Here is a 14,754-nt window from a genome sequence, read left to right as displayed (position 1 = left end):
AAACCAGCTCGATGGGGTTTAAGTCTGGAGACTGTGCTGGCCACTCCATGTTTTCAAGCTTACCATCTTGTTCTTTTTTCCTGAGGTAGTTCTGGCATAGCTTGGACGTATGTTTTGGGTCATTATCTTGCTGTAGGATGAAGCCCTGACCAACTAGGCGCATACCAGAGGGTACTGCATGGCGCTGCAGAATGCTGTGGTAGCCGTTTTGGTTCAGGGTGCCTCTCACTCTGTACAAGTCACCGACTCTGGATCCAGAAAAACAGCCCCAGACCATCACGCTTCCTCCTCCATGTTTGACAGTTGATGTCACACACTGAGGAACCATCCTTTCGCCTACTCGACGGCGTACAAAAATCCTGCGTGATGAACCGAAGATTTCAAACTTTGATTCATCAGTCCATAACACCTTCTTCCAGTCTTCAGTAGTCCATTGGCGGTGTTTCCTGGACCAGGCAAGCCTCTTCTTATTCTGACGTCTTAGAAATGGCTTTCTTGCTGCAACTTGACCATTCAAACCTGCAAGTCGAAGTCTTCTCTTCACAGTTGAAACTGAGACTTGCTTACTACGACCACTATTAAGCTGTTGTCCTGTGAGCCGCCTATCACGCAAGCTGTTGACTCTCAGAAACGTGTCTTCTGATTCTGTTGTGGCTTTGGGTCTGCCAGACCTCTTCCTGTCAGAGTTTCTCACAGTTTCTGAGTGCCTTTTGATGGTGAAGGAAACTACTCACTGACACCTTGACTTTCTTCGCAATTTCTCTGTAGGAAAGCCCTACATTTTTAAGTGTCATGATGGTCTGTCTCTCTTCCATTGTTAATTGCCTTTTTCTCACCATTTTTATAGTAACACACTACTTTCTGCAGTACAATACTGTTCAAATGATGCTCACAAGGGTATGGTACCATAATGTGTTCCAACATTACTTTTATGCAGAGGGGGTTGTAAGTAATCAAGAAAAGTTGGAACACCTGTAGGAATTGGTAGCACCAACTTTCAAGGCTTGATCAACCTCCATTGCTGCAGAACAGCTTTAAGTTATTAACCCATTTCTTGTTCCCTGAAAAAGGCCTTTTTGTATAATTCTGAAATGTGTATTATTTTTCAGTTTCAACCTTACCTTTTTTTTTTTTTACCTCTAGCAGTTCACTACTTACCTTTGTACCATTTCAAGCTATTCATTGGACTTGAATGGAATAAAAAACGGGAAAAATTGGGGTGTTCTAAAACTTTTGAAATTTGTTGGCAGGTGTTAGCGATAGTTGTACTGCGATGTTACTTTGTATTTCTTTCAAGTTGTTCTATTTTTCACACAATTGAAATGTACATTCACTGAGCATTTTTGCTTTTTGGCTACCCCAGACACTAAAACAATGAAAGCATTGATGTAAATTCAACCAATAATTATAGAGAAAACGACAAATATACAACTTCCCTGTGTTCGGAAGACCGTTTTAGGTCATGATGTTCCGAACAGCACCTGAAGCACAACTACTACTACTTTTGCACTCTGTTAGACAGGAAAATCTCTGTTAAGTCTTTATCTGGTTAATCTTAACATTAATTAAAAAACTGACAGTCTATATAAAACTGTGTACAAGCATGAACAATTTTACAAGGGACACTTTTGGCTGAGACACATAACCCAGTTCTTAGTCTCTCTTTAGCAACAGATTCCCCACCACACTGTCACAAGAGAGCACCATTATCTTGTCACTGTATGCTGAAACGCATCAGTTTTTATGAAAAAGGAAGGCATTAGACTTTAAAAATACACAAAAACTAACACTGATCTGGAAGTAATTTCTTATTTATTCGTCATGAAATTTGCTCCATTAGGAAGATTGTGCGCTAACTTGATGACTCAAGCTAACGCTGTCTACAGTCTACATTAGCTGGCTTAATGTGTATGAGTAGCGCCATCTTGAAGGAATGTTTCAATCGAGGTTGCTAGAGTGGGCTGAGCTTAGGAAATTACATAAACGTCATTTTTATCTCCACTTCATTTGCATAGCTACAGCTGAAGCACCTGTAAAGAAGAATGTGGAGGACCAACAGGAAATACGATCTCACTCAGCTAGATTTTATGTTTTTACAATTTCTTCATATCTGTGTATATAAGGCCCCACAATTCACACCACAAGTCAGGACAAAAGCCAAGGAAGTCCAAGGAACTTGAACTCCGCAATAAACTTGTGGCAAAGCATAGATCAGGGCAAGGGTATAAAACCATTTCTAAATCTTTGCATTTTCCAAGGAGAACAGTAGCCTCAATAATTGTGAAATTTTTAGAATTAGAATTAGAATTTAGAATTAACAGGACTCTTCCTAGAGTTAGCCGTTCAACCAAACTGAATAACTGGGCAGGAAGGACCTTGGCCAAAGAGGTGACCAAGAATCCAATGGTCACTCAGAGCTTTGGAAGTCCTCTGCAGAGATGAGAGGAAAGGTTGACCATCTCAGCAGCATCAATCAGATCAGCACTTGTAAGTCGCTTTGGATTAAAAGCGTCTTCCAAATGACTAAAATGTAAATGTAAAATGTAAGAATGCTTTCTAAAATAGAAATGTTAATAGTTTATTTTTATCAATTAACAAAATGCAAAGTGAGTGAAGAGAAGAAAAATCTAAATATTTGGTGTGACCACCCTTTGCCTTCAAACCAGCATCAATTATTCTAGGTATACTTGTACCAAGTCAGGGATTTTGTAGGCATATAGTCAGGTGTGAGATTAACCAATTATACCAAACAGGAGCTAATGATCATCAATTTAATATGTAGGTTAAAATTGGGTGAGGAACAAGTCCAACTCTGCTTCCAAGGTGAGGTTGCTGAAGACAGTTTAATGTAAGAAGTCATACACCATGGCAAGACTGAGCACGGCAAGAAGACAAAATGTAGTTATACTGCATCAGCAAGGTCTCTCCCAGGCAGACAGGGGTTTCCAGATGTGCTGTCCAAGCTCTGTTGAAGAAGCACAAAGAAATGCGCAACGTTGAGGGCCGCAAGCGCAGTGGTCAGCCAAGGAAACAGCAGATAAAAGAAACATCATGCTTACTTCCCTTCGCAATCGGAAGACGTGGAGCAGTGCCATCAGCTTAGACTAGGCAGAAACCAGTGGGTCCCAGATACACCCATATACTATGCGGAGAAGTCTGGTCAGAAGTGGTCTACCTGGAAGAATTGCGGCCAAAAAACCATATCGCCGACATGGAAACAAGGCCAAGCGACTCAACTACGCACAAAAACACAGGAACGGGGGTCCAGAAAAATGGCAGCAGGTTCTCTGGACTGATGAGGCAAAACGTTAAATATTTGGCTGTAGCAGAAGGCAGTTTGTTCGCCGAAGGGCTGGAGCGGTACAAGAATGAATGTCTGCAGGCAACAGTGAAGCATGGTAGAGATTCCTTGCAAGTTTGGGACTGTATTTCTGCAAATGGCGTTGGGGATTTGGTCAGAATTAATGGTCTCCTCAATGCTGAGAAGTACAGGCAGATACTTATCCATCATGCAATACCATCAGGGAGGCATCTGATTGGCCACAAATTTATTCTGCAGCAGGACAACGACCCCAAACATACAGCCAATGTCATTAAGAACTATCTTCAGCGTAAAGAAGAACAAGGAGTCCTGGAAGTGATGGTATGGCCCCCAAAGAGCCCTGATCTCAACATCATTGAGTCTGTCTGGAATTACATGAAGAGACAGAAGCATTTAAGGCTGTCTAAATCAACAGAAGAACTGTGGCTAGTTCTCCAAGATGTTTGGAACAACCTACCTGCCGAGTTCCTTCAAAAACTGTGTGCAAGTATACCTAGAAGAATTGATGCTGTTTTGAAGGCAAAGGGAGGTCACACTAAATATTGATCTGATTTAGATTTTTCTTCTGTTCATACACTTCTTCACTTCATGCATTTTGTTAATCGATAAAAATAAACTATTAACGTTTATATTTTTGAAAGCATTCTTATTTTACAGGATTTCATTACAGTTGCCTAAAACTTTTTCACAGTACTGTATTTGTTGAATGCCAATGGGAGATCAGTCTGCCTTTTCGAGACACCAGAATCAGAAATGAACCGAGAGGATAATAAAGCCAGTATCTGGTGACAAAGCTTGTTATGAAATATTATGCATTTACTTCCATTAATTGTGGTCGTCATTTACATCTAAGGCTGCATGCTGTCACCAAACTGGGGACAGCATGAAGCATGTCACAGAGGCGAGAATGTTTGGTAAATCTCAAGACAGTTGCTCATTTTGTGATTCCTAAAACATGTTGCAACTCAAGTAGTCTGATTTCTTTTTTTTCGATCCTAGGACTAGTCGTGAGATTCCAAGTATGTTGTGCTCCACGTTAAACCGCTTTGAGCTGATAGAGGACAAATCAATAAGCTTAATACAATTATCTAAGTCTATATAAACCTAAAACTATTTCTGCTAGCCTACCACAATTTTTTTTCAGACGTGACTTTTGGGAAAGTGATCTTATGGTCAACTGCTTCTGCAATTTTATTTTTTGTTGATTAAAATGGCCTCAGTAAATTGGTGTATTGTCTAATTTCAATTACACAGAAGAAACTGCAACACAAACATTACAACAACTTAATGTCTTTGATTTTGTATAGCAAATACACCAGAAGAATTCATTGAAGTGAAGGCTCTTCACATAATCTTTTGGCAAACACACGTGGAATTTTACAGAGCTGTCTTGAAATGATCGGTGATGTTGTGCATTTTGAAGATACATCACTCCCAGGAAACTCAAGCCTGCTCACTTGATGATTTCATACCAATAAAAAAATTCCACAAAAATACTTAAGACGATCTACGTGAACAAATGACAACTCTGGTATCCTGCACATCAGGACTGATTTAGTACAATGACAAACATTTAATGAAATTGTGTGTGAAAGCACTTTAGCACATAGATATTGCTCAGAATAATGAAGAAAGCGCAACCCATATTTTCTCAGCATTTTGCCTCATAAAACACTTAATTTTATAACAAGAATTATAAGTTTATAACAAGAATTTTCAAGGATTTCAAAGACTCAACTCGTGACTGAAGCTGAGAGATTTACACCATTATCTGTATACATTCTTCAAAATCTTCATCCAGCATGAAAGACATGAAAGAAATGCAGGGGAGTTTCACAAGAGGTTCAAGTGTGTGTGTGTGTGTGTGTGTGTGTGTGTGTGTGTGTGTGTGTGTGTGTGTGTGTAAACTTTGTGAAGTATCTTTGTCCCGGCAGTTGGCCTACAGAGGCCTTTCTGAAAATGCGGTGTAACTCTTCACACGTGCGAAGAACAGAGGTGTATAAGTCTTGTCCATGTTGAAAGCAGTGACCACTGTTTCTCCAGTTGATCTAGAAACAAGCACAATGAAATGTTTCTTACCATTAATGTATCAAAATTTACATTACAACCATCACCAAGTTTAATCACTGAAGAGATTGCAGATTATGTGCCTCTCTGCCTAAGTTTTATAGTAATAGTACGTTTTTATTTTGATGGTAAAAAATTTCTCTGTACGAAAACATTGTATAACTGGACAATAATTCAAACTCATTGGTTGAAAATTGGTTATAATTGCCACAGCCAATGGCGTTTCAACTTCAGCGCGTTTACACAGAAGGGGGAGGGATAAACAGTGTTGTGGTTTGAAGGTGCTTGTTGCTGCTATTCCTCTCTTGGCCATTAGAAGTCCAAAATTGTACCTATTGTATCTTTAACTGACGTTACTTCTGTTTGTATTTAGTTAGCGGTGATGTTAGCTACTCATGCTACTGCTCTCTAGCCTGCGTGCACAATTCCGTAACATTAACAAATCAATGAATTGTCGCTTTTATTATCTGAAGTCTTCTGAAAGTCTGGGAGCCTTTTGGATTTAGGTATGATCTCCCTGCCCAGGAGAGGAAATACACTGGTAGACTCCGCTGAATATATAAGCAGCAACCTTGGTACTGTGCAGTGGGACCCAGCTATGGCCAGCCAGCTGACACACAAAACTGAATTCAGTTGGCTAGCTAATAACATGGCTCTCCTTTTCCTAGGGCCCCTCTGTTTTAGACCCCCTCACTTCACTCCCAATAGTGGTGGACATGTAAATACCGTTTTTTTTTTCATATCTTTCAAATATAGTCTGAAAAGATTCCAACTGCTCATCTTTTACAATCAAGCAGTAAGCCGAGAAACCAACCCGTTGATTTTGAATACTATGTTTGATTATGATGGTAGTTGGGCATCCCAACAGTGATTATAAAGGTCATCCAGCGATGACAGCTCAATATCTTTCCATTTAGCTTCATACACCAATTACACCAAAGAACCAAGGATTTCAATTGTGCAGCTACATAATAATCATTTAGACAAGGTAAGACCATCCCCCACTCTTCGGCAATTGTAATGTGGTATATCTTATTCTCTTTCTTTTGCCACACCAAACAAATCTGGATATTTGCCTATCCCATTCTCTAATCCACCCTGTCATGGACTAGCGCCGCGACGAGACTAACACTGTTACAGACATGCAACACAAACACCGCAACACAACACGCTTTACATTTTAAACTGAGCAGGAGTAAACAACGCACAGCGGGTGCTTTTAAAAATGTTTTACCGCAAAAAACAAAAGGTTTACCTGGGTCTGTTCAATCCTGGTCTCACAACCAAACAGGAAGTGAAGGGGACCAGGTGATATTTATGAAGGGTGATTAGCGGGAACTACCACCTGTTTAATTTAGACAAGGGAGGAATTTGAATAGTACATGAATGATTGTTTTAATTTCTGTTTAGTACCCCCTTTAGTACCCCCCTATTCTTGTGTTTAGCTGTTTGTTATTTTTGTTGTTATTTTTGTTTGTTATTTCTGTTAACAGTGGCCATGTGTGTTATGTTCTGTTTGATCATTTTTTGTTTTATTTAGTTAATTGGTTATATTTATTTTTTTGTGCATGAAAGGTGCCAGGTGGGAGGGGCTATGCCCATTTATAGCTCCAGGAGAGAGCTGAGGGGGCTCTCTTTTTTGGTTTGAGACATGGAGATGGTGTGCTGTGTAATGGGCCTACTTTTTGAGGCATAGCCAAAGTACATGCCATTTTCATTAGCATTTTGTAAAATCTTTCTTCTTAGTTTATTATTATTATTATTTTGGTCATCACTGTAAATAAAATACACCTTCAACACCTCATCATCGCAGTCCGTTGTCCTTCGTGTCTTCCACCCTCGGTGCACCCTAACATACCCATCTGGGATTTCTACTGGCAATTATTGGAACAGATATAGCAGTCTTGGTAAGATATTCATTTAGATTTAATGTATTATCTAATGTTTTCTGTCTTGTAAATTAGAAATAGTGAGCCTACATTCAATAGACAATGTATTATTTATATTCGTTCTATTCAATAAACAATGTATTACTTCTGTTCATTAGTCTAATTGTCGGTTTCCTAACCGCTTTGCGAAATTCCCCTAGTGGTCATTCCGCCAGCAGAATGAGGCTGCTGAAATCAGACATTCAGTGCTCCTCCAACCACAGGATCAGAGGAAACATCAAGGTTTGACTAAACCAAACAGGGAAATTAAATAAAATACAGGTTTCCTAAGCCAGTGGTTCCCAGACTTGCTCCTGGGGGCCCCCTGTGTATGCTGGTTTTCGTTCCGGTTGGGTTGTTTGTGGTTTACGCATTCTTAGGAAAGGAAAAACACATGGATTGACTGGGTGTAATTGTCATTAATATTACTCTTTGAGAACGTCTCGGCATTGTAAATGGTAAATGGTTGGCATTTATATAGCGCCTTTATCCATACATACACACACTCACACACCGACGGCGATTGGCTGCCATGCAAGGTGCCGATCAGCTCGTCAGGAGCATTTGGGGGTTAGGTGTCTTGCTCAGGGACACTTCGACACAGCCCGGGCGGGGGATCGAACCGGCAACCCTCCGACTGCCAGACGATTGCTCCTACTGCCTGAGCCATGTCACCCCACGTTAAGGCATATCCAGCCTAGCTGATATGAATTTCAGTCTAGCTGATATGAATTTCAGTCAGAAGTGAACGAGGCCGGACAGCATTGATTCTCTGGAAGGGGATGTACAGCACTTTATTAGCTATTTATTAGACTTATTTTATTCATTAGACTTCTACTGCTGTAGCCTATCCACTTAAAATTATGATGCGTTGTGTGATCAGAGATGCTCTTCTGCATACCACTGTTGTAATGTGTTGTTATTTGCGTTACTGTCGCCTTTGACCAGTCTGCCCATTTCCCCACTTATTACCATCCACACCAGAACCTTGACATACAGTGGCTTCAGAAAGTATTCAGACCCCTTCACTTTTGCACATTTTTGTATTGTGTTGTGGATCTCATTTTAAATGGATAAAATTGCCCTTTTTGCCCATCAATCTCAATAACCCATGAAGTGAAAACATGTTTTTACATAATATTCAACCTCTTAATTCAGTACTTTGTAGAAGCCCATTTGGCAGCAATTACAAGCTCTAGAAGCTTTGCACACCTGGATTTAGTCAGTTTATCCCATTCTTCCCGGCAGAATCTCTCAAGTTCCATCAGATTGGATCAGAAGCATCGCCTGCCATCACCAAGTCCCTCCACAAATGTTCTACAGGGTATAAGTCTGGGCTTCGGCTGGGGTCTGAGGACCTGTATTTGGCTGCATTCATCCTTCCCTCAATTCCGACCAGTCTCCCCATCCCTGCCACTGAGAAGCACCATATCATGGGGCTGCCACCATCATACTTCACCGTAGGGATGGTATTAGCCAGGCGATGATGCCTGGTGCTCACCAGACATAGTGCTTTTGAGTTCTGCCCAAAGAGCACATTTTCTGTCTCATCAGACCACAGAATCTTTTCCTTTAAATACCGTTTGGAAAACTCCAAGTGTGATACCATATACCTTTTACTCAAGAGTGGCTTCCGTCTATCCACTTTACCATAAAGGCCTGATTGATGGAGTGCTGCCGATATAGTCGTCCTTCTGGCAGGTTCTCCTATCTCTGTAGAGAACTTCCGAAGCTCTGTAAGAGTGACCATTGGTTTCTTGGTCACTTCCCTGACCAAGGCCCTTCTTGCCCGGTTACTCAGTTTGGCCGGACAGCCAATTCAAGGAAGAGTCCTGTTGGTTCCAAATGTCTTCCATTTCACAATTATTGAGGCCACTGTGCTCCTGGGCACAGTCAAAGCTTTTTTTTTGCCCTGATCTATCCTGGCCACAATTTTGTCACGGAGGACTACAGATAGTTCCTCAGACTTCACGGCTTGGTTTTTGTCCTGACATGCAGTGATAATTGCGGGACCTTATATACACAGGTGTGTGCCTTCCAAACAATTCAATTTGCCACAGGGGGACTCTAATCATGTTTGAGACACATCAAGGATAATTAAAGTAAACAGGAAGCACCTATCCACACAATTTGGAGTGCCACAGCAAACTGTCTCAATACTTACAGCATTTCAGTTTTTGATTAATAATACATTTTATCCTTTCAAAAGTAAATCTAGAACACAATAAAGTGTGCAAGAAGGGGTTTGAATACTCTCTGAAGCCACTATAGATCAGCACATGGTAGCCATGAAAGCACAGCACGGGATGAAGCACTTTATGAAGGAAAAACCAACTAGATGGAGCTTCAAGCCGTTTTCCTGGCTGACAAGACGGGCTACACATGCGACATGCGACAATACAGACATCTACCAAGGAAGATCACCCCCCCCCCCCCTTGTACACCCCCCTCCCTTGTAAAAATGGTCACCAGTGTGATGCTTTTGAGGCAGGTCTCCCTGATCCGTTATGGAGGCTATGGCACAATCAGGGACAATTCCTGGACCAAAGTTAACATTCTTCTGTGCAAGGGGACATGCACTAGATCAGGGACAGTGAATTGGAGGGACTCTTTCCATTCACAATACCTACAGTGGGAGGACAACACAGCAGGGTGGCAGCAGGCTGTTGCAGTCCCAGAGCCAGTCTTTCACTACAACAGGTACACTACCATTTTCTGCTTTTTCTGAATTAATATTATTTTAATCAAACAATTAACATGTGGTCAAAGCGCAGACTCAGAGTTTTGACTAAAGGGTATTTTTGTACATTTTGGTTTCACCATGCAGTAATTACAACACTTTGTATATGTACTCCCCCATTTCAATGTGAGACAAACATGTCAAATAAGAGTCGTTTTACTGTGCTGCTGCCGGATAGGCATTTTATTACAATAATTTCTCCCGTTTCTCCTGAATATTTTGAATATTGAGTTCAACAGGAAAATTATTGTAGTATCTACTGCATATCTGCCAGCAGCTTGATGGTTTCAGGCTCGTTGATACCTTGGGCTCTTGATGACTTAAAGCCATTTAGCCAACAAATATGTTCCATACTGTGTCAGCATAATTTACAGCTGAATCTAGTCCCACTCCCAATTCCCATTGAGATCCATTCAAATGCAAAGAGTTTTCATGTTTAGTAAAATAAGATATCCAGACTCTGATGATGTTGATAGGTCACAGTCATGTCATGCAAAGTATATGCAACCAAATACAAAATATGAATCTTATTTGACATTATGTTGTCATGTCTCAAACTTTGAAATGGGGGACTCCATATAAAAAGTGCTGCAATTACTACATGAAATCAAAATGTAAAAAAAAAAATCCTTTAATAAAAGCTCAGAGTCTGTGCTTTGAGCACATGTTGCGGGGGGGCCTCTGAGCACAGCTAGCTAATGTGGGCATGGATGGCAGCACTCAACAGTGGGAAGATTAGGTAGGGAGGAGGCAAGAGGGCTGTTTCTCTGTACTGGTCATGCATGTGAGCTCCTCTGATGTCTGTGACAAGGCCACAAATGGGAGGAAGAACTGCAAGAATGTGACAAAGAAGACCAACTACAAATGTTGTTCTTGTGATGTCTCTCTCCATTGTGGCAGACCGCATCAGCTTCGCAGAGTGGCCTGACCTTCAGCGTAGACAGGCAAGGACTGTGCATGCAGCCCAGAGTTCTGAGTATTTTCACTTATTTCATTGCAAAACAAAGAAAAAATTATTTTTTATGGGGCATTTTCACTTTTGTATGTTTTGTATTTGTAGCGCTTAATTTAGTTTATTTTCATAATTTACCAATATAAGAGTCATACTTCACTTAAGCCATTTTTCAAGTCTCTATCATGCTGGTTGGTCATGCTGGTTGATTCCATCAGGTTACTGTAGACTGACTGACTAGTAATCGGCGATTTGATTCTCCATAATAATGATTAAATTAAATCAAATATTATATGTAGGATAAGTGAGGGGTTCTAGCATGCAATAGTACTTGTGTTCAGTATTCAAAGTGCTGAACATTTTAACAAGGGCACTGATTGTTGGAATCGCCGGATTCAGTAAATATTTTTAATTTGAATTCATTCTCAATTCCCCAACAATGAGCAAATACATCAGGGATCAAAAAGTTTCCGTTCTTTTTTTAAACTTAACTCACTCGCATCGTTGTTCTGGCGTTGACGGTATAAACAGTGAAGATGCGTTCTTGCCCCCAATCCCATCAAACTACCAGACACTGTTGCCCCAGTAACAAATCTGCCTAAATTGTGAACTCGCCAGTTACCAGTTACCTCCTTGAATTTCACTACTCTCAAAACACTCAAAAGATACAGGGTGCAATGCGCAATCAATATCCAATCCAGTATGCTATCTACATCCAACAGTATCTGTGAGACATGTTGAAAAATGCATAACAAGCTGGCTCAGAGGACCATGAGAATGTGGGAAGCCCACACCAATGCCCTAGTAAAAAGTGGTGTGTTGTCTACTCACTCGTCTGAAGGGCTCTAAAACAGTTCCAGAATGATGGCAGTTGAGCAGGGAATTCTGTAGTCTATAAATAAATCTCTAAAGTTAATGACAACACAAGATACTACTAGTTACACAGAAGTTTTTCCAAGGTTAAGTTGCAGGTTTGGCAATTGCTCTTTTTTCTTTTTTTCCAAAAATCCATCTGACTTGACCAGCTTTTCTTCTGGTCCATTGTCTTGAGAGATAAACTTCATGTTTTAAGGCATTTCGATTTTCTTCCCTGTAGTTGACTCATCTTTGCAATTTAATTAGACTAACTACTAGCTAGCTATTGCTGACGTTCAAACTTCACTGCCAAAACTAGCTACGGTTAGCTTCATAATTCTGCATCAGAGACAACAGACACTTCACAAGAACCATACGTTCCCCAGCAATCTTTGCATATTATCAGAAAAGAAGACAACAGGCCTACTGCTTTCAAAGACAGTAGAATACCACAGATAATTGAATTAAAAGGGTTGGCATGTTTGACATGTTCATCAATAAAAAAAAACCTGAAGTGTCGAATTGACGGTATATAATTGGCTTTGTCCATACTCGCCAATAATGGCTTGGCTACTAAATTCCTAAGTTTTCTGGTAACCTGTTTGCACAAGTAAATGATGCCTTGAGTGTGGTTATTATTTATTATCCTTGTTGGCTGACTTGCCAACAGAAAAACAAATCTACATTGCACATCTGCTCGCAGTGGAGCTGCTTAAATAATGATCAAACAGGAATACTGGTATGTGACTGTACCTAAATAATCTGGAGTGTTGTTTTTTTATGGGTTGAAGACATTAGACAGATCAGTAGATAGATGGAGCTCTCTTTTCTAGACACAGCTCTTACAGTGATGAGGGGAAAACTTGCCTCAACCACCACCAATGTGTAGCACCCACCTAGGTGATGCAACGGCAGCCATTTTGTGCCAAAATGCTCACCACACATCAGCAGAGTTTTATGCACTCTGGTGAATAGAGAAGCTGATTCCACCTCTGAGAGAGCTTCTCCTGTATCCCAGAAGAGGGTGGGGTAACGGAGCCAGAATAGACCCTTTATTGTAGAAGTGACTGCTTGGGGTTATGGGCATAAGCATGCCCTGGTGGCAACTGGAGGAGGACAGCGGTTAGGGAGGCTGTCAAGTTGTTGGAGGAGGCTTTTCCAGCCCTGACTGGCAGAGCACTCCTGAATCAGCTGACTGGTACTGGCAGGGAAAAAGGATGCAGCTACCGCAGTCAAAGAAGCATAAGCTGGGGCTTGGGAGGAGTTTGAAAATACCATGCAGAAGGAAATTCGGTAAGCCCTAGAAATTGTTAAGGAAAACTAGGAAAAGCGGGACACCATCCACGCTGTTCTCAGCAAGAATGGTGAAACTCAAATGGAGATATTGTTGGAACGTGGAAGGAACACATTGAATAACTCTTATAACTAATAACCCTTTAGAGGAGACGGGTGGTGGTCCCCATCATCAAGAAGGGGGTCTGGAGTTTGTGTTCCAATTGCTGAGGAATCACACTCCCTGAGAAAGTCTCAGCCAAGGTGCTGGAAAGGAGGTCCTGACTGATAGTCAAGCCGCAGATTCAGCAGGAAATATTTGGGTTCTGTTTTGGCTGACCAACTTTTTACCCTCTCACAGATATTTGAGGGTGCATGGGAATTTGCATATCCGATCTATATATGTTTGGTGGACTTGAAGAAGGCATATGACTGTTCCTCAGGGTATCTTGCGGCAGGTGTGTTTTGTCTCACCCACAGAGGCACATTGTTTACATGGTCTTATTGATAAATGTTTTGGCATTGTAAGCTTTGTGACTGCTTGTTTCCGTAAATGGGGCATGAGTTATCACAGAAATAAAGCTTTGCGAGTTTAGCATAACCACCGTGTTTGCGTACTGCTTTGAAATGTAACAAGGTGCTGCATTAGTATGGGGTCTATTCAGACTAAATACTCAGTTCAGTGAAACTTATTATTAAAAAAAAAAAAATGTATTATTTGAAAGTTATTTAAAACATCCATACCTGTAGGTAATGTGGCAGGAGTGGTGGATCCACACCAACTTACTGAAGCGCTGACACCCCCCAGAGGACAGCTGCAGTCCGACATGGAAACTGTGATCTGATTCCGGCCCTGGGCTTCGCCAGAGCTTGTTCTTCTGATACTCTGCCACCTTCTGTCACACATACACAGGTTCAGCAATTTAGAACTCGCTGGAACACCAGGTATGTGAATGCATTCAGGTGCACAGATACAAATCATCGTTACAGATACATACCTCTTCTTTTTTCTTGGAAACGACAAGAAAAACTTTGGTTTGATTGTCTGTGTCCTGGGACAGACGGAAATGACCAAACATTACAGAGTCCCCCCTACAAAAAAACCAAACAGGAGAAGACAATCAGACCCAAGTGATATCAAGCAATTGTGAGCAATTATAAACCACTTTAATACCTGGGGTTCCTGCTGCGTAAACGAGAAACAACTGTGAGTGGGTCCTCAGGTGTGGTCAGCATCATCACTTGGCCATCAGAAAAAAAACGCAAGTACCTGCACACACATATCTATATCAATGATAATCACCATGCAGATAATTTTGATGTGATGAGATTGAAATTTCACACTCAATCCTACCTATAGTAGTCCACTTGATGCCATGCTCTGTAGAATCCATCCAGGGATTCCTCTCCTTGGCGAATGTAGGTTGTTTTGCTGATGTACACACCTGTTCAGAGAAGATCAGAGCAACCATCAGCTTGAACTTTGCTTGCAATTTTACATATTTGAATGAATAAAAATACATAAAATAAAATGTTTGTTTTATGAAGCAAATGGAACAACTATTTCCTGTGGTTTAGTTTCAAATTATTAAAGGAGGCCTGTCACAATTGTTTAAAT

At 40.9% G+C, this 14,754-nt stretch overlaps 1 protein-coding gene across 1 annotated transcript in view; it reads right to left on the bottom strand.

Moving 5' to 3' along the window:
* Positions 1-4,875: 4,875 nt before the first annotated feature.
* fbxo9 (F-box protein 9) overlaps positions 4,876-14,754 on the bottom strand; it is a 46,966-nt gene continuing 37,087 nt past the window's right edge. Inside the window, exons 9-13 of the mRNA XM_061232759.1 lie at positions 14,491-14,581; positions 14,311-14,406; positions 14,135-14,228; positions 13,881-14,032; positions 4,876-5,370 (exon numbers count right to left, since the gene is read on the bottom strand). Of these exons, the coding sequence (XP_061088743.1) occupies positions 5,262-5,370; positions 13,881-14,032; positions 14,135-14,228; positions 14,311-14,406; positions 14,491-14,581 (542 nt within the window). The 3' untranslated portion in view covers positions 4,876-5,261. The remainder of the gene's footprint in view (positions 5,371-13,880; positions 14,033-14,134; positions 14,229-14,310; positions 14,407-14,490; positions 14,582-14,754) is intronic.

Source organism: Conger conger, chromosome 2 (assembly GCF_963514075.1).
Source record: "Conger conger chromosome 2, fConCon1.1, whole genome shotgun sequence".
Classification (NCBI taxonomy): domain Eukaryota; kingdom Metazoa; phylum Chordata; class Actinopteri; order Anguilliformes; family Congridae; genus Conger; species Conger conger.
The sequence above is the reverse complement of the archived record's forward strand: the minus strand, read 5'-3'. Positions and strand labels throughout refer to the sequence as shown.